Source organism: Pongo pygmaeus, chromosome 18 (genome assembly GCF_028885625.2).
Source record: "Pongo pygmaeus isolate AG05252 chromosome 18, NHGRI_mPonPyg2-v2.0_pri, whole genome shotgun sequence".
NCBI lineage: Eukaryota > Metazoa > Chordata > Mammalia > Primates > Hominidae > Pongo > Pongo pygmaeus.
In genome coordinates, this window is record NC_072391.2 from 25,882,435 (window position 1) to 25,902,697 (window position 20,263).

Here is a 20,263-nt window from a genome sequence, read left to right on the forward strand (position 1 = left end):
TTATTTAAAAAAGGGACCTTTTGGTATGTCCTAATTCGTAAATTGCTTTATGTGACAATATGCTGTGAAGTTTTATGTATCAACTAATATTTTTGAATGGTTGAATACTGTTCCATTCTATAAGTTATTTAACTAGTTCCCTAATGCTGGATATTAACTTGTTTCTAATTTTTCACAATTATAAAACAATATCACAATAGCCATCCTTGTAGATAAACTTTTGCTATGTTTTAGCTAACTTAATAACACATCTTCATGAGGCTGAATTTGATTTCTAAAAAATTTCAAAACTCATTAGAGTCCAGTCTTATGAAAACTGCTGCCTGTTCAAGTTGGATGATACAAGTTAAAATTTGTAAATAAAAGTGCCATATAAATGGAAGGCATCAAATTGTTAATTGATAAGTCAAAAACAGCAAGGGATACAGTTTAGTTTTCTGTAACAGCTAACTAAGAATGAAACGAGAGTAAAAACCTTAAATTTTTGAGTCAGATATACTTTGAAGGTGTTGATAATTCCCAATTTTTCTCTTAATGTCTTTTGATAAAATCTGTTTTTGGGTCTGGGTGGTAGGAATAGGAAATTAAGATTATATGCACATATCTACACTTGTAGATTCAGCATTCAACGTTTCATGTTTTGGAAACAAAGTTCTAAGATGCACATATGGCTGTGGCATGTGACAAACCCCTACAGCCAGCAAACGGAGGCTGGTGTGCTGAAGAACGTGAATGAGCGAGCGAGGATGGATCGGGAGCTAAGGAAGTGGGCTCAAGTCTTATTTACAAATTCAGAGAGACCAAAGAGTTTTAGTCAAAGGACCTATTTTATATATACGTATACACACACACATACACATACACACACACACATTTTTTTTTTTTTTTTGTAGAGACAGGGTCTTGCTATGTTGCCCAGGCTGGTCTTGAACTCCTGGCCTCAAGTGATCCTTCTGTCTTGGCCTCCTAAAGTACTGAGATTACAGGTGTGAGCCACTGGGCCCAGCCCCTATTATGATACTTAAACATTTAAATACTGTTTAAAAAAGATACACAGGCTGGGTGCAATGGCTCATGCCTGTAATCCCAACACTCTGAGAGGCAGAGGCAGAAGGACTGCTTGAGCTTAAGAGTTCAAGACCAGCCTAGGCAACACAGCAAGACCCCATATTTAAAACAAACAAACAAACAAATAAAAAAGATACATACACACAGAAAAGGGTTTAGAAGAAAATATACCAGGTATTAACACTGAGTGCCTTTAGGAATGTGAGATGTTTTCTTTTCCTTCATTTTGTTTGATTTTACTTTTTAATTTTTCTGTAATGATCATGTCCCTTTAGTCATGAAAACATTTCTTAAAGGATATACAAAAATTGTTCAGATAAAATTTTAGTTAAAAAGCAGGTGGATGAAAAAGCAAGCACGTTGAATTTCTTAAGGTTAGAAGATAAAAGGAAAAATTAACAAACAAACCTGAAATGGTAGATGTTCAATTTAACGTGAAAAACAAGCACATTTCAAAATATGTTTTATTGGTACCTCCTCTGATGTCACTTTTCCAATCCTATAGTCAGGACAATACAAGGGATTAGCCAAGGCATTCCGGTAAGCTGCTGCATGCAAATTTTCAATGACATCTGTGAGATAAGTGAAGAAGCATTTAGGGAAATGCACTTTCAGTAAAGACAACATTTTTAAAACCTAGAAAGCAACAAGCCTATACAAATTTGGTCATCTTCTGGCATTCATATGTTAAGAGGACTTAAAATTTATTATTATTTAACCTCTAGTAACTGCCAGTTTCTGCCAGTAGAATGTGCTGAGAAAAAAAAAAAAAAGATTACAAGGCAGCAGCTTCTATATACTGGAGTCCACCTAAACCACTTTTCTAACTTTAACCTAGCTGGTATCACTTGGAAGGTATACTGGCCTGGGTTTTGGGAAGTCCCCATCTAGTTATGGTTCTGCTGCCATCTTGCCATGTGACCTTGGACAAGTCATTTAATCTGAATTTTACTTACTCCTACGTTTCCTCTCTAGGTAATAAGGAGATTGTCAGGTAGCTTTCAGGGGACCAATGGGAGCTTCCACTGGGACTTACTCCTCCGTGGTGCTTGGTGCTTTCCCTGCTTTCTTGCTTCAATGCCTTTTTGCCTGCAGTATTTCCTTCAGTTGCTCATTACCTGGCAACTTGCCTATGCGAGGCACTGTGCTAGGTGCCAGAAATACAGAGATGTGGAACATACAATGCCTGCCCTCAAATTTTAAGAGGAAAAACTGTGAAATAAAGTATTATGGGTACAATGCCGGCAGTGTGTCAGAAGTGCAGTAGAGGTACAAGGGAAGGGCAGTGGGAATTGGAAAACAATTAATACAAGTAATATATGGGATCCATCTTACAGAACGAGCTGGTGTCTCCCAGGGGAAATCATTTGGGAACATCATTTTAGGCATAGGAAGCAGACAAAACAAAGGCATAAAGTATAACGATAATTTGATTCAAATGGGAATTGCAGCTGGAAGAAGAGGGTAGAGCATAAAGTAAGAGAAGTGGGCTGGGGTAAGATCCTGCAAGGCCATATACGTATATGCTGTTTGGACTTTATCCCACAGATAATAAGAAGGCTTACTTTCAAGTCAGAAGGATCACTGTAATGGCCGTGTGGGAGATGGACTCAAGATGTAAACCTGGAGGCTGACACCAGCCAGGAGACTACATAGTAACTGTTCAGGCAGAATAGATGCAGGCTGGTGCCTCACAGCCGCCAGTGGGGAAGAAGCCACTCTGGACACATAGGTCATCTTTTCTAAAATTGTACTATTCTATCTATTTCTTCAGTAGAAATCCTGAGCAACAAAGATCATGCTTCTCCGTGACAGCAAGCATCATCATGAAATAACATCAGTCCCCAGGCCTGCATGTGGAGGGCAGCCTGTCCCATGCTGAGCCACTGAGTTGAGCTATTTCTACTCTTCCTGCACATTTCTGCTCCCACCAGAAGTTGTATGACTCCCAAGAGTCAGCGGCGCTTGTTTACAGACTTGTATTACCAGTTGTACTTGTCAAGATTATATAATTAGACATTATATAAACATAAAATATGAATGCAAAAAAGATTCCTATTTAAAAAAATTAAGTTACTTACTTTGGAAAGACTCAATAAAGAGGAGATGGCTAAACAATAATAGCAACACAACAGTAAGCAATAATAGCAGCAGCAATAAACTGGTACAGGATTTGGGGTAAGCAAAACAACTCTTAAAAATCACTAGGGGTCAGGCACAGTGGCTCACGCCTGTAATCCCAGCACTTTGGGAAGCTGAGGTGGGAGGATCACTTCAGCCCAGGAGTTTGAGACCAGCCTGGGCAATAGAGTGAGACCTCATCTCCATAAAAAAATAAAAATAAAAATTAGCAGGGTGTGGTGGTGTGTGCCTGTAGTCCCAGCTACTCAGGAGGCTGAAGTAGGAGGATCACCTGAGTCCAGAAGGTTCAGGCTGCAGTGAGACTGTGCCACTGCACTCCAGCCTGGGCAACAAGCAACACCCTGTCTCACAAACAAACAAACATAAACAAAACATTGGGAAGGAAACAGGAAAAACTTCTAGGATCTTACAAACAATTTACTTACCATCAAACATGAAAAATGATTATAAATGTTTAGAAACAAAAGAATAATAAATCTAAATAACAAATTTTTGAAAAAGATATTTTCAAATTCAAGTAGTAAAACATTTGGCCAGGCATGGTAGCTCACACCTGTAACACCAGCACTTTGGGAGGCTGAGGTGGGTGGATCACTTGAGGCCAGGAATTCAAGACTGAACTCCAGTCTGACCAACATGGCAGAACCCCGTTTCTACTAAAAATACAAAAAATTAGCCAGGTGTGGTGGTGCACACCTATAATTCCAGCTGCTCAGGAGGCTGAGGCAGGAGAATTGCTTGAACCCGGGAGGCGGAGGTTGCAGTGAGCCAAGATCATGCCACTGCACTCCAGCCTGGGTGACAGAGTGAGACTCTGTCTCAAAAAAATAAATAAATAAAAATAAAAATAAAATTTTGACAGCAATTTTTTTTCTTCTATAAATTGACCTTCTAAAAAACCCAGTATCTTAGAATCAAATGTGATCTGGAAATGTACTTACGAGTCTGCGGATTCTGAAAGGCCACAGCTTTGTCAATCTTTAGCTGAGGCTGAAGGTTAGCTACTTCCCAACGACGAAATTCTGGTGCTGTGGTGACATTGAGCAGGAACTCCATTAGAATATCACTACAGAAGACATCGAGATAAGAATTACGAGTCAAAAATGTAAAGCCAACATTTGAGATTCTACATAGCTGTAATGCTCTCAATGTGAAAGTTTACGTCTTGTGGTAAGCACAGTGTTTTTGAGCAGTTTATGAACAATAATCCAAAATGGAAGTCAGAGGTCATAATGATGCATTACAAAGACCAGAAGTGAGCAGCTTAGTATTTCTTTCAAAGCAGAAGTCCTAAACACACACAGGTACTTACACATCACCCCGCAGGCATTCCACAGTGTAAGCCATGTTTTCCCTTGTTGCGGTCACACTGAATTGGAAAATAAACTACAGTAAATCATCTGAATCAGGATAGTAAGCTTTCCCTTATAATCTTCTGTTATATCAACCAATTCCTTTGGAAAGAAAATTTCTGAAGTATAAAAGGTGCGAACAATAATATAACAAAACTCCACATATTCACCAACTAAAATTCAAAATTTTTTTAAAAACCAGCAAATAATTCAGCCTTAAAAGGAGTGAAATCTGGTCACGTTACAACACAGATGAACCCTGAGGACATTATGCTAAGGATAATAAGCCAGTCACAAAGGGACAAATATTGTATGATTCTATTTATGAGGTACCTGGAGTAGTCAAATTTGTAGAGACTGAAAAGAGAATGGTAGTTGCCAGAGGCTGAGGGGAGGGGAGAATGAGCAGCCATTGTTTAACAGGTACAGAGTTTCAGGTGGGAGAAGAAAGGAAAGTTCTGGAGCTGAATGTTGGTGATGGTTGCTGAATGCCACTTAACTGCACACTTAAGAAAATGATAAATTTGGGCCGGGCGCAGTGGCTCACACCTGTAATCCCAGCACTTTGGGAGGCCGAGGTGGGTGGATCACTTGAGGTCAGGAGTTTGAGACCAGCCTGGCCGACAGGGTGAAACCATGGTCTCTACTAAAAATACAAAAATTAGCCAAGCATGATGGCGCATGCCTGTAATCCCAGCTACCAGGGAGGCTGAGGTAGGAGAATCGCTTGAACCCAAGAGGCAGAGGTTACAGTGAGCCAAGATCATGCCACTGCACTCCAGCCTGGGCGACACAGCGAGACTGTCTAAAAAAAAAAAAAAAAAAAAAAATTTTATGTTATATACATTTGACCACAATTTTTTAAAATGGCAAATAAAGTTGAAGATCTTTTCGTACCCTCCCAAGGCCAATTCCCTCACTCTCTCCCACTCTGGAAACCACAATCATAAGCACTACATAGTATTTTTCTGCTTAAAAAATTAAAATACCTTAAAAAAATCTTGAAACTTGCTTGTTCACACACTATTTTGCCCTTCAGTTGTGCTATGTTGACGTATAGATCTAGTTCATTCTGTAATGGCTGTGTAGCGGTCTCATCATGACTGTCATACTTTACCCATTTCCCTAAAGACGGACACTTAGATAATTTCCAGTCTTTATAAAGAATACCTTTGTGAATGTGATTAAAAACTGTGGGGTTTTTCAATATTACCAGATATTCTTTGATTCTTTCCTAAGTGGTTGTATCAATTTATACTCTTATCAGCAGAATGAGACATTCTCTATCATCTTTACCACTGACAACACAATATATAAAAAATCTGGGCTGGGTGCAGTGGCTCACATCTGTAATCCCAGCATGCTGGGCTGAGGTGAGAGGATCACCTGAGGCCAGGAGTTCAAGACCAGTCTGGGCAACATAGTAAGACCTCCATCTGTACAAAAAAACCCAAAAAATTAGCCGGGCATGGAGGAATGTGCCTATAGTCCTAGCTAATTGGGAAGCGGAGGGAGAAGAATCGCTTGGGCCCAGGAGTTCAAGGCTGCAATAAGACATGTCTGCACCACTCCACTCTAGCCTGGGCAACAGAGCAAGACCCTGTCTTTAAAATAAATTAATTAAAAAAAAGAAATGCTGTTTCTGTCCTGACTGTTCCACTGACCAGCTGCTCCCCAAGTCTCTCTCCCTCTCTTTGGATCTTCCTACTCCTGAGACACAACAATATTGAAATTAAGCTAATGAATAACCTGACAATGGCCTCTAAGTATACAAGTGAAAGGAAGAGTCTCATGTCTCTCACTTTAAATCAGAAGCTAGAAGGGATTAAGCTTCTGAGGAAGTGAAGAAGGCATGTTAAAAACAGAGACAGGTCAAAAGCTAGGCCTCTTGCACTAGTGCAGTTCTTGAAGAAAACTAAAAGTGCTACTCCACTGAACACATGAATGATATGAAAGCAAGACAGCCTTATTGCTGATAATAGAGAGTTTTACTGGTCTGGATTAGATCAAACTGTATTCCCTTAAGTCAAAGCTTAATCCAGAGCAATGCCCTAACTCTCTTCAATTATATGAAGGCTGAGAGAGGTGAGGTGCAGAAGAAAAGTCTGAAGCTAGCAGAGGTTAGTTCGTGAGCTTTAAGGAAAGAAGCCATCTTCTTAATATAATAAAACACAGTGAAGCAGCAAATGCTAATATAGAAGCTGCAGCAAGTTATCCAGAAGATCTACATAAGATCATCGATGAAGGTGGCTACACTAAACCACAGATTTTCAATGCTGACAAAACAGCCTTATATTGGAAGATGCTGTCCAGGACTTTCGTAGCTAGAGAAAAGTCAATGCCTGGCGTCAAAGCTTCAAACGACAGGCTGACTCTTGTTGGGGACTAATGCAGCTGGTGACTTTAGGATGAGGTCATGTACCATTCTCAAAATCCTACAGCCCTTAGGAATTATGCTAAATCTACTCTGCCTGTGCTCTGTGAATGGAACAAAAAAGCCTGGATGATAGTACATCTGTTTATAGCATGGTTGACTGAATATTTTAAGCCCATTGCTCAGAAAAAAGATTCCTTTCAAATTATTACTGCTGACAATGCCAAGAGCTCTGATGCAGATGTACAAGGAGATTGATACTGTTTTCATTCCTGCTAATAGAACATCCCTTCTGCACCCCATGGATCAAGGAGTAATTTTTATTTTCAGGTCTTATTATTTAAGAAATACATTTTGTAAGGCTATAGCTACCACAGATAGTGAAGACGCTGATGGATCTGGGCAAAGTAAATTAAAAAACTTTCTGGAAAGAATTCACCATTCTAGACACCATTAAGAACATTTGTGACTCATGGGAGGATGTCAAAGTATCAACATTAACATAAGTTTGGAAGAAGCCAATTCCAACCCTTATGGGTGACTCTGAGAGGCAAGACTTCAGGGGGGAAGAAACTGCAACTATGGTGGGAGTAGCAAGAGAACTAGAAGTGGGGCCTGAAGATATGACTGAAGGGCTGCAATCTTATGATAAAGCTTGAACAGATGAGGAGATGCTTCTTATGGATGAGCAAAGAAAGTGGTTTCTTGAGAGGGATTCTACTCCTGGTTGAAGATGCTGTGAACACTGTTGAAATGATAAAAAAGAGTATTACATAATCTTGGTTGATAAAAAACTGGGAGGGTTTGAGATGACTGACTCTAATTTTGAAAGAAGTTGTGTGGGTAAACGGCTAAAAACAGCATCTCATGATACAGCGAAGTCTTTCATAAAAGGAAGAGTCAATCAATGCAGCAAACTTCACTGTTGTCTGATTTTAAGAAATTATCAGTCAGCACCACCTTCAGCAACCACCACCTTGATCAGTCAGCAGCCATTAACGTGGAGGCAAGACCCTCCACCAGCAAAAAGATTATGACTTGCTGAAGATTCAGATAACTGTTAACATTTTTAAAGCAACAAAATATTTTAAAATTAAGGTTATGTACTTTTTTCCAAGACAAAATGTCATTGTACACTTAGTAGACCACAGTATAGTGTAAACATAACTTTTATATCCACTGGGAAACCCCAAATTCCTATGACTTGCTTTGCTGCAATATTCCCTTCATTGTGGTGGTCTGGAACAGAACCTGCAACATCTCTGAGGTATGCCTATATATTGCAGATATCTACTCCCAGACAGTTACTTAAATTTTTACTTTAAGACATAAAGACGTTTTACATTTTGATGTACTCAAATTCATCAGTCTTTTCCTTCTTGTGTTGCTTAAGAAATCCTCAACCTCCTTGATAACAGAGAAAAGTTCCCTTAAAATTGAATATTTTCTGGCATTTTCACTATTTTCTATTACTTATTTAACAAACCTTAATTTGCCACCAACTGCTTCAATTCCACGGGTTATCTTGAAAGATGAAGCTCCTTTTGTCGTCTTGAAAAAGAAAAGAATGATTATCTTTGTAGCTTTTCAATGCCAAGTTTGCCAAACATCACACTATATCAAAATCTGTTGTGAGCAGATTTAAAAAGAATTTTACTAAATTCCTGCATCCTTTTTTAGTTAAGAATTATAAAACAAGGCTCAACAAAAAGCTTAAGTATAGATTTTTACATTAAGTACATTCATGTAAAATTTCCAGTGTCAAATACAAGCTTACTGGATTCATTAGTCTATTCTGAAAGAGACTTGTATATGGGAAAAAAAGAGTTAATTTTCTTTCAATTTATGGCACTTCATTTTAAAAATTTGTTTACTGAATTTCTTATGCTCTAACATCAACATTCATATGGATACTAATTTAGTGCTTCTCTGTGGCAAATATCTTGTGGTTTCTCATTTTACATTAGGGGACTGTACTGGGTTCAACAGTGTTCCCCTCCAAATTTATGTCCAGCCAGAATGTTTGCATGTTACTTTATTTGGTAATAAGGTCTCTGCAGATGTAAGTACTTAAGATGACATCATATTGGATTATAGTGGGCACTAAATCTAATATAACTGGTATCCTTATTAGGAGGAAATGTGGACACAGACAGAAGGAAGGCCATGTGACAACAAACGCAGAGACTGCGGTGATGCAGCTGCAGGTCAAGGAACATGAAGGGTTGTGGGCAACTGCTGGAAGCTAGGAACAGGTAGGGGAGGCTATGTGCCTTCCTAGAACCTTTAGAGGGATCACAGCCCTGCTGATATCTTGGCTTGGCTTAGACACCTTGACTTGGACTTCTAGCCTCTAGAACTCTGACAGGATAAACTTATTTGGTTTAAGCTACCCAGTCTGTGGTAATTTGTTATGGCAGGTCAAGGAATCAAATATAAAGACATTGATTTTAGTTTTTCTTTTTCACAGGACCAAGATACCACAGCATTTCCAAACACTTGAGGTAGTGAAGATACTCACCAGACTGGATGTAAGACGCAGCAAATGGGTGGTTCCTAAATTGTTGGAGTCCTCATATCTACTGCCTGCTTTAATGAACAAACCAATTCTTGATATAGGAGCATAGTTTTCCAAAGAAGCAATCACCAAGCCATTTGGTAACTTGGTAAACTGTATTTAAAATAAAGTAGAGATATAATGAATGTCTTCGTATTACCAAGGAGAGTAAGGCATGTATCGCTTCCAGCGAGCAAGTTAGTGGGACTAACCTCAAGGTCCTGAGGTTGTGGCGGTGCTCCTGCAGGCGCAGCTGTGGCTTTAACTTTGGGGGCAACTTTGAGGGAATAAAATCTCTAAACATAAAAAACACAGGTTACACATATTTCTCACAAGAACAGTGCTTTACATAAAAGCATGGTACCTTAGGGTACCCAAACGACAGAGAGTGTTCAGGGGTAAAAGGAGCAATAACCACCTCCATGGGAGGATTTAGCTGCATAACATTTTTTTTTTTTTTTTTGAGACAGAGTGTCCCTCTGTCGCTCAGGCTGGAGTGCAGTGGCGCAATCTGAGTTCACTTCAACCTCCACCTCCTGGGTTCAAGCCATTCTCCTGCCTTAGCCTCCCAAGTAGCTGGAATTACAGGTGCGTGCCACCATGTCCAGCTAGTTTTTGTTTTGTATTTTTTAGTAGAGATGGGGTTTCACTGTGTTGGCCAAGCTGGTCTTGAACTCCTGATCTTAAGTGATCCGCCCGCCTTGGTCTCCCAAAGTGTTGGAATTACAGGTGTGAGCCACTGCACCCCGCCTAGCTGCATAACTTATTATGGACTTATTAACCCACCAGCTTGCCCAAGCCATTCTTAAACCTCTATTTATTAGTGATTTATAGAGTTCTTGATGCTTATTTTTTAAATGATGTAAAGAATCACTGTATTTTCTTATCTTTCAGTTACCTTATAAAAGTTTCATGGTTCTTTGTAGTTCTAAAGCTTTGGCATTTTTTGAAAAAGTGTCAGATCACCCCATCCACAACCTTTTTTGTTGAGACAGAGTCGTGCTCTGTGTCCCACACTGGAGTGCAACAGCGCGATCTCGGGTCATTGCAATGTCTGCCTCCTGGATTCCAGCGCATGCTGCCACGCCTGGCCAATTTTTTGTATTTTAGTAGAGATGGCGTTTCACCCCATAGCTCCGGCTGGTCTCAAACTCCTGAGCTCAGGCAATCCACCCACCTCAGCCTCCCGAAGTGCTAGAATTACAGGCGGGAGCCACCACACCCGGCCTGTGTCCACAACCTTTTATAGGTTTCAGCTTCTTGTTTTTTTTATCTGCCCAATGAATGTCATCCGTTCAGTCTATTTTCCAACTGAAATGGTTTCATCTCCTTAATCATCTTAGAAACCTTTAAAAAAGTCAAACTAGCTGGGCGTGGTGGCTCACGCCTGTAATCCCAGCACTCTGGGAGGCTGAGGTGGGCAGATCACCTGAGGTCAGGAGCTCGAGACTAGCCTGACAAACATGGAGAAACCCCATCTCTAATAAAAATACAAAATTAGCGGGGCGTGGTGACGCATGCCTGTAATCCCAGCTACTGGGGAGGCTGAGGCAGGAGAATCACTTGAACCCGGGAGGCGGAGGTTGCAGTGAGCCTAGATTGTGCCATTGCAGTCCCGCCTGGGCAACAAGAGCAAAACTCCATCTCAAGAAAAAAAAAAGAAAAACACAAAGTATATACCAACTTCCTCCAAGCCCTCAATATTTTCCATTGTATCTTCACTCTCGTGTGCTGTATTAAGACCACACAACCAAAGGTCTTACTTTTTTTGACTAAATAAAACATTTATGACATGTATGTCATCCTGAGATTAACAATGCTTCATCCATGTCAGATTCTCAATATATAAAATGCAGTTACTGGTAGGGTAAAAGGGTCCCATTAAATATTAGATAATGGACCCAAAATGCATTCATTTTATTCAGTTTGTTTTGGCAAATGTTATACAATACCATACAAATCATTCTGATTATGACTAAAATTCATGAGGTTATTAGAGGAGATGATAAGTGAATAAAACTTGGTGCTCCCGAGACCCAATGAACACCTCCTCGCTGGAGTTTCCCAGACATCCCTGCACAGTCTGCAATGCCTCCACTCTGTGCTGTCCAGAAGGCTGTTTGTTGTACATCATTAGTGCTGTACTAGGTTGGCTGCTAGTTATCACTTGCTTTTAGTACTGCTTTTCAGTTATGAATTACAATTAGCTTTACTTTATCGTCATCAATTTAGTTTGCTGGGTATGGTATAGTTAACCTTCTTTGTAATTTTGGCCTATAATTTTCCAAAAAGTAAACTTTTAAGACATATGGGCATAGCAATTCAAATATGAATAATCTATAATTCTGTTAGCAAGTGAGATTTTAGGTGTTTTCCAACCAAATGTGCCCAAATAGTGACTCTTTGTTGGTAATTTTTTTTTTTTGAGACGGAGTCTCGCTCTGTCACCTAGGCTGGAGTGCAGTGGTGTGATCTCGGCTCACTGCAACCTCCGCTTCCTGGGTTCAAGAGATTCTCCTGCCTCAGCCTCCCGAGTAGCTGGGATTAGAGGCGCCCACCACCACCACGCCCGGCTAATTTTTTTTTTGTATTTTTAGTAGAGACGGGGTTTCACCATGATGGCCAGACTGGTTTCGAACTCCCGATCTCAAGTGATCCGCCTGCCTCCGACTCCCAAAGTGCTAGGATTGCAGGTGTGAGCCATCGTGCTCGGCCGGTAATGTGCTTCTTAATCGTCCCATTCAAATCAGCAAATTATCCTAATAACTGTCATGCAATTTTCTAAATTATTTTGTTCTAATAACAAGATATATCTAAGTTTATTCTCCTATATAAAGTGCTAAAATTAGACACATAAATAATTGCTTTCAAGTTCACTGCAATTTGTTTACTTTGGGCCTCTCCAACTGTTTTCTCTGAGCTTTTTCTATTGCAAAATAGAATGGAGAAGGAAATTTTGGGGTCTTTTGCCAATCTAACCGTGCTTCCCTCCAAGGGTAATCACTGGTGTGTCTAGGTATACCTGGAAGGTTAATGCAATTACAGCCTAAATTGATATAGCCCACAGCACATTTATGTAAACATAAAGCATAAGAACATTCCATGCCCAGGTCTGGTCTTCCGCATCTCCATCTAGGGGGGTTTCTCAACACAGGTACTACTACTGGCACTTAGGGCTAGATAATTCTTTGTTGTAGGGCGAAGTTTAGCAGCACCCCTGGCCTCTCCATGCCAACAGCATCCTCCTTACAAGTTGTTGCAACTAAATATGTCTCCAAACATCGCCACCGGTTCCCTGGGGGCATACTGTCCCTCGCTATAATTTTTTTAAGTGTTCCCCCTTACCCCTCTTAATAACCACTGTCCCACAGTGATATAACCCTGGTGTGTGAGTTTTCCCCAAGTGACAGCTATGTTTAATTTAGGCTTGAAGAGGAAACTTAATTAAGGAGCTTTTGAGGACAAACAGAGACGTCTTGGAGGAACCGTCTAACATACGATCAAGAAAAGCAACGTCAGACTAAGACACCACAGTAATTAACAATGAAGTTCCAGGTACTGTGTTAAGTGTTCTACCTGCATTAGCTCCTTTCTTATACTTTTATTCGCTGGGGAAACTGACGCTCCGTGATAAACCAAGGAGCAGAGGCTGCAGCGGATAAAGTGAAGGTGGGGGGCTAATTGCGCCGTCCTCCTGCTCCCCCTGGGTTTCACGGTCTCTTTCTCCAGCACTTGAGTACCGGAGTGACCTTTAGAAGTCTCTCCAGGGAGTCGCTTCAACTCCGCTCTTACGTCCTGCCCCTCTCTTCAGGTTTCCTGGTGTTAGGTCTCTTGTGCTCACAGCATGAGCTGGGCCTCCAAAGCCTGACCCAGTCTGCAGCCCACTTGGCCCGCAGGGTTCAGCTGAAGGGCAGACCGAATCCCAAGGCCCAGACCCCAGGCCAGACATCTCCGCCTCGTATCACCTTGTCGACACACTACTCCGCAGCCCTTTCCCAAACCCGCCATCTGAACTCACCGAGAAGGACCCGGCTCTGGTTAGTAGCTTCATGATTCAAGATTGTTCTGACACACGGTCACTGCCAGATTAAAGGAAAGCAAGATGGTGGCGGAGGCCGGGAGTTTCCCAGCGTTCCCTGCTAACGCTTTCCCACGTCCCCTTCGTGAGGTACTCTCTATACTGCCGCGCTCTACTGCTCCCTGCATAGGGTTAGACCAGTCCAATTCCTCCGAGACTCAGAATAGGGAGACGCACGATTTCCCAAGTAAACATGCAGAGAATAATGTACGTCACTGCTTTTTGCGTTCTTCTCCTGGCCTGAATATCCAGTATGCACCCCTTTTCTAAGTACGTCTGCAGCAGCCCGTCACAACTCCCCCCGCTGTCTTGGCCTCTTCCGCTCGGGATTGTCCAATGGGACGCGCCTCTTTTGGGACTTCGCAGGCGCTCTCCAGGATGACACCTGCACTGGAGGCCCTGGGTTTCCGCGTCCTTGGACATTGGGGGCTTCAGGAGATTCCTGCCACTCCACCTTTCTGCAGAGGTCTTGGGCATCGAAGCCCAGCGTAGTTGCCTCTTGCTGGGTGAAGTCCTTACTGGATCTTTAGCTCCGTGAAACAGGGGACTTGTTCAACGTATTCGCCGCTGTGTCCCCCAGAGCAGGCCCGGGACACACCGGGAGGGTCAACAACCCGGGGGAATCATCACAAGGCTTTTGGTCTCGTGGAATTTACGTCCTAGGCTGGGGCTACATAGAATATAAAAACTGAGCTATAGTTTTTGTGTTAGGAAAATAGAAATGTTTTGGACAAAAAAAAGATTAGCTGGGCGTGTTGGCGGGCGCCTGCAGTCCCAGCTACTCGGGAGGCTGAGGCAGCAGAATGGCTTGAACCCGGGAGGCGGAGGTTGCAGTGAACCCAGATCGCGCCACGCCACTGCACTCCAGCCTGGGCGACAGAGCGAGATTCCGTCTCAAAAAAAAAAAGAGAGTTAGCATTAGACACCACATTTGTAGCACCAGTCTGTTTCATAAGATTACTTTTTTGAAGTAGCAAAACAGACAATAAAAGTGAAAATATAATTGGGGAACATTATTAATTTCAAATGAATGTATTCTGTACTATTTTGTTATCACACAGGATTCAACAGACATTATGTGAAATATCTTCCTCTACTTACAAAATAGAATCTATGCTCTAAATAATTTTGTAAAGGGAAATGAAGGACATCCCTTTTCCGGCCCAACAAAACAAAATTAAAATGTCCAGAAGAGGTAATCACTGTCAAAATGAGCAAGTAAAATAAGGTCATTAAAATAAAACATGTCACCATCAGCAAATATACATGAATACACAGCATCCAGCCAAGAAAATAGTGATTTTCTTCATATTTAGAATACTAGAGTCATTGTATCCACATATATTTATACAAAATTTAAATAATTTTATGCCTTAAAAAGTCTAAGGATAAAAAGAAATTTTGTAAGCATCTATAGCTAAAGATATGAAGGAAGTAATTTTGATTCCTAAATCTACAGTCTCATTTCCTTTTTGCAAAAAAAAAACAAAAAACTGTGAGTTAGTAGTCAATATCATCTTTTACAGAGAAAGAAATGAAAACGTAGAAAGGTTATGGTGTTGCTCAGGGAAACACCTGGGTTAAACCTGAGTCTAAGAAGCCCATGCTCTTTTTGTGACCTCACCATATGCTATGAATGTGGTTTCTTCTCTCTTCTCTCTCTTCTGTGGAGTTCATTCTAGATGCAGTTGTCAATCCCTAGATTTTCATTTCATTCCATTCTTCTCTTTGTCAAAACCTCCTAACTCACACAGTTATAGAGTAACAGTGGATCAAAACCTGAAGAATATGCTTTAAGTTCATTGATTTTAATTCTTTTGATTGAGAAATTAATAAACTAGGGAGAGAAGCAAGGTGACCTGTACAAGTTACAGTAAAGGGAAAAACTGAGAAGAAACTCAAATATCATCCAATCTTGAGATAAATATTATTCTCTTGCTTTGGAACAAAATCCGAACTTTTTCAGTTTATCTTAGAATGCTCCAAATTTCCTCATTTTATATACTTTTAACTTCTGTCTTTGCTTTAAAAGCATTCTTTCTGTACATTATTTAGCTTTCCTACTGTTTTCCTACACATTTGTTTTGCTTCTGCCTCTCTTCCCACCAACTGAAAAGAGTTTGTCTAGGAAGTCAGTTCAATCCATCACCACAATGACCATTTCTGTTCCTCCAATGTTTCTACAGTCTTTTACAGGTATTTTTTCCTTAAGTTTCTTATTAAGCTGTGTCCTGACTGAATGATTTTCCATCTTTTCATTGTCAGTGTTCAAACTTCTCACTTCCTTTGAATCCCCAAAAGCATATGGTATCAAACATACTAGATTTATTAGAAGTATATATTCAAGAAAATTCTTTGAATAAAAGATGAGATACACAGAATAATCTTTAAATGCTGATGTTCTAAAGATCTCAATATCCCCTTCCACAATTAGAATAGGATTGTGTCTCATTAAAAAAAAATAGAATATTTGGGTAGATAGATAAGCTTAGAATGAAAATTGAAGTAAAATAAAAATTTCTTTCTAAACTTAAACCTTTAACGATTTTAACACTATAATTTTTTTACCACTGAAAAGTAGATATTTTTTCTTGTATATAATATTATGACAGGTATTTTGTACAATAAAGAAAGATTGTTACTTGTCCAAAATTATACAGCTAATAAGTTTTAAAGTCAAAACTGAACCTAAAATTCAAACGGCACATCCTTTAATCCATATGGCTCCCTATGTTAGCTATATTATTATAATTATTAAAATAATGTTTACTATGACTTCTGCCACTATTACTACTATTATTATTCGGAAACTGCCATATAAGCAAAGCTTCATTGGCTTCATAGTTAATCCACTCCTGGAAAATAAGTTTTATCAGCAGCATTAACATGTCATACTAAATAAATGAAAGAAATCAGTCTTATTTATAACATATAGAAATGGCATTTTTTTCCACAGCATCTCAGCCACATTCATTTTTACCTTGAATTTGGCTATATCATGAGAGATTAGATGGCTCTGAGATATTAAAGTTAGCAACATAATGAGATGTCAAAAAACACAACATTCATTTAAAGTGGTTAGGTGAATCTTGGAACCAAAGTCACTTTAAAATAACTTAGGCACTGGAAAGTAAATGCAGCAATTAGAGAACTAATGTTAGCATGAAATTGTCCAAGCTGGAAAGACTCATCAGGAGAAAAGTAACAGAAGTCTCCAGAAGGAGAAATATTGAAAATCTGTATCTTAGTCACATATACCTCTATGACTGCACACTTCACATTGAATTATATTCACCCTATGGGTGTATTTCCTCCGCCAGGTTGTGAACTATTTATTCTCTTTTATATTTTTACTTTGTACTGCCACTGTCCACAGTAGACCATTTATGTGAGTAAATTAATGTTGAAATTGCTTTAAATTACTCACTGTGGCACTTACTAACAAGACCACATTAAAGAATGAGAAACAAACAAACACAGTCATATATTTTTAAAACAGTTAATATGAATAATTTTCATAAAATCAATTCTGGATCATTTAACTTCAATCTCAGATAACTACTCCTTCTTACTAAGATTACTGTTATTTGAAAATGTTAAAGAATTGAATGTAAGTTTTAGGAAAATAAATACCTAAGGAAAGTAAAAATTCAAAGAACTAAAATGACTATTCATTGGGCTTCAAGGAAATGTTTTATGTTTTATTTATTTTATTTGCAAATTGGGGTTATATACTTAGGATATAAAAGACTTCAGATAAAATATTAACCTTTTTAGTCACAGTCTTTTAGCTCATCTCTACTACACTACACTTATTGCGCCATCTTTAAATATTCAGTGTTTAAAGAAAAAGAGTCTTAAAACTTGAATTCATTCCGCCAAACACATAAATTGCTTGTCATAATTTGACAATTAAAGCATCAGGAGAAGGCATCTGTAAAAGCAATGTAATACCAGAAATTCAGCAATATTTAAACCGCCTTCCACTCAATTGCGCTATGGTAATTTTATGTTTTATCATATTCAGTTCTACTGAGGAATTTTTAGTGTATACATTCATTCTCAAATAATTTATATGACATTATTAAAATTGAGCATAGGTAAACTTTGGTTCAGATACAACGACGATTAAATACTATTACAGTTTCAAATTTGTTCTCTATTAACCTCCTTTAATCTTGTAACAGAAAAACTTGAATTTTTATACAAGTTGACATTTGAACTTTAAAACACAGAAGAGTAGTGCATATTTCAAGAGATATATTCTCTGCTTTATTATCAAATGATCTAAAATCGCTACTACCTTTAAAAAGCCCATGAATTAAATTTTACCCAAAATTTGTCAAACACAGAAATACACTCTCATCTACATTTCTTGTTTAGTTTCCATTTGATTTAGGGCTTCCATTAAACATTTATTACTAGGAAAAGAAGAAAACCTGCCAGTCTGGGAAAAATCAAAAAGTATTATAGGGCAAATGGATGTTCCCTTATACATATGTCATGGAATAAAATCACTTAAATCCTTTTTTCTACTTAATTATAATACTCTAAAAGGTTCCCAAGTTTCCTAATTAAAACTGTCAAAAAAAAAAAACACAAAACACTTCTGTCATTTGATGTAGCTGTTGAGTGCATACCAAGTTCATTGTGAAAAAGTTCACATCTAGCAGTTTAGTTCTATAGTTGTTGGTTAAGAGAATGTGGGTATAGCGGTTTCCAGTGAGTTAATACAGTTGGATCTTAAATTTCTAATGTTAAAAGACAATGTTTTACAGATAATCAGGGGCAACAAGGAAATTACATATACTTATATTCTAATATAAGGATTTGATTTGAATAGATACAAAAATAATCAAGATGTCCACAGTATAAAATGAAGTATGAGCTATAAAAAGCTCTGATCTTGAAATTTAAGAGATGTGGGTTCTAATTCCATCTTTTGCATTACTTGCAATGTTGAACACATCACTTCACCTTTTTATACTCTTGTTTATTAGTGAAGAAACTTTGTTTATTATGAATAGGTAAAAATATGAGCTCGCACGGCCCCTTCCAATATTAAATAGTATTTATTCTGTCACTGTTTCCTAACGGTTCTGCAATTAATCATCAATAAATCATGAGATTTGTGCTGAATTTGAATGATACGGTTATTTTAGCATGAACTCTCATTCACCAGCTCACACATTAGAATAACAGCATCACAAAAGGAGGAAGAGAGTATTAAATAGAATTATGAAGCTTAGAGTTTCAATTCTCTTATCAATGCCATAACTTTTGAAATTCTTATCATTGAAAATACAAAATTAGAAAAGAAATAGTGGTCACTAACAAGTTGTTTTAATAATTTTTGCTATATGGGAGATAATATTAAGCCAGTCTACATCTTTTAGAAAAGAATATGAAGAAGAAGATTTTAAAATAACAAAATAAGGCAAAATACAATACCTAACAGATTAAACATGCGACTTTTCACAATGTTTTCAGATATATTTGGGGTCAATCTGTTCCAGTGCCCAGGAATTCCTATCATATTTAATGATCATGAAACTGCCAATTAAATAAAAATGTATTTTTAGAAAACAATAATTCTTTTAAAAATTCTTGTTGTCACTCACCTGTAACTTCCAATAATATTACTTTTAATCATCAGGGATTTTGTCTAGTTTAATACATTTAAAGGCTGAAGAACAATAGTATCTCAACAAATATTGCATAATTGAAAGTAAGTTCTTGCATGTAACTGAAATGGGAGAACCTAGGTGAATTAAAACAGTTGTTCTAAATTCTTGAATATTGCCTTTATATTTCATTTAATTTCAGAAAAAAATCCTTAATACTTCTAAGTATAACATTAATTATTTAAGAAAATAAAGATAAAACTTTATATACTTAAACGTAAATTTCTCACAAAATCAACATCCCATTTCTCTACTATTTATATGATAAATACAAACTCCTGCAACTAATGACATATTTGTAAAACTACATTAATAGACCTGGTTGCAGCTCCAGATACTTTATTACTATCATTATAATATCTCTCGATGAGAACATCTCAGTATTTTTAGCCTCATGATGAATGCTTCTGCCAATATTATAACTCACAAAAGGAAGAGAATTTCAATCAATTTTTTATCACCTATATAATCAGCAACATTTCTCTTCCTAAACATATGCTACATTTACTACTGGATAGTAATGGAAGATGAGATGTTCTCCTTTCTGAGTTGTTAGCAGCTATAAGAATGGGATGAAGAACATCTCTACTCCCTTCACAAAATGTTTAAATATATAATTACACTTTTCCAGTCAATGGTTATGAAAGAGAATTTTTGATCATTCAGATAAATGAAATATTCCTTGCCTAAAATGCAATTGCTTATTTGGATACTGTTCAGTTTAGTCACTTTACCTTTAATTGGCTCCATATTTTCTAGTAAAGATACTAACTATCACAATATTTTTCATAGCAAACTCATAAAATGTATTGGCTTCTTGCTTTTTATCTAGATCTCCGCTCTATGTAAATTGAGTGTGAGAAATATTTGGAAACATGACTGGCATAAGAGGAAATAGGTGAGTCCTGTCAGATCTGTTATGAGAAGGTCATTTGTGAAAATAAATAAATAAATAAAAAGTGGTAGCCATTGGGCAACAAGTTATTTAGATCATTATGAGTTTTTAAG

General features: G+C 38.2%; 2 protein-coding genes across 4 annotated transcripts in view; one reads left to right on the forward strand and one right to left on the reverse strand.

The window, feature by feature from the left end:
* Positions 1 to 9,633, forward strand: part of PDZD9 (PDZ domain containing 9) — a 43,740-nt gene extending 34,107 nt beyond the window's left edge. The window contains exon 5 of one of the 3 annotated variants that reach the window (XM_054455641.2): positions 9,407 to 9,633. In XM_054455641.2, the coding sequence (XP_054311616.1) occupies positions 9,407 to 9,439 (33 nt within the window). In that variant the 3' untranslated portion in view covers positions 9,440 to 9,633. Of the gene's footprint in view, positions 1 to 2,842; positions 3,113 to 9,406 lie in introns of those variants that run through there. The other 2 variants (XM_054455644.1, XM_054455646.1) reach the window with 2 other exon arrangements.
* The window catches only part of LOC129016311 (cytochrome b-c1 complex subunit 2, mitochondrial), a 30,501-nt gene extending 16,352 nt beyond the window's left edge, over positions 1 to 14,149 (reverse strand). The window contains exons 1-7 of the mRNA XM_054455639.2: positions 13,512 to 14,149; positions 9,706 to 9,789; positions 9,458 to 9,607; positions 8,423 to 8,487; positions 4,523 to 4,579; positions 4,152 to 4,276; positions 1,543 to 1,640 (exon numbers count right to left, since the gene is read on the reverse strand). Of these exons, the coding sequence (XP_054311614.1) occupies positions 1,543 to 1,640; positions 4,152 to 4,276; positions 4,523 to 4,579; positions 8,423 to 8,487; positions 9,458 to 9,607; positions 9,706 to 9,789; positions 13,512 to 13,544 (612 nt within the window). The 5' untranslated portion in view covers positions 13,545 to 14,149. The remainder of the gene's footprint in view (positions 1 to 1,542; positions 1,641 to 4,151; positions 4,277 to 4,522; positions 4,580 to 8,422; positions 8,488 to 9,457; positions 9,608 to 9,705; positions 9,790 to 13,511) is intronic.
* Positions 14,150 to 20,263: the final 6,114 nt, after the last annotated feature.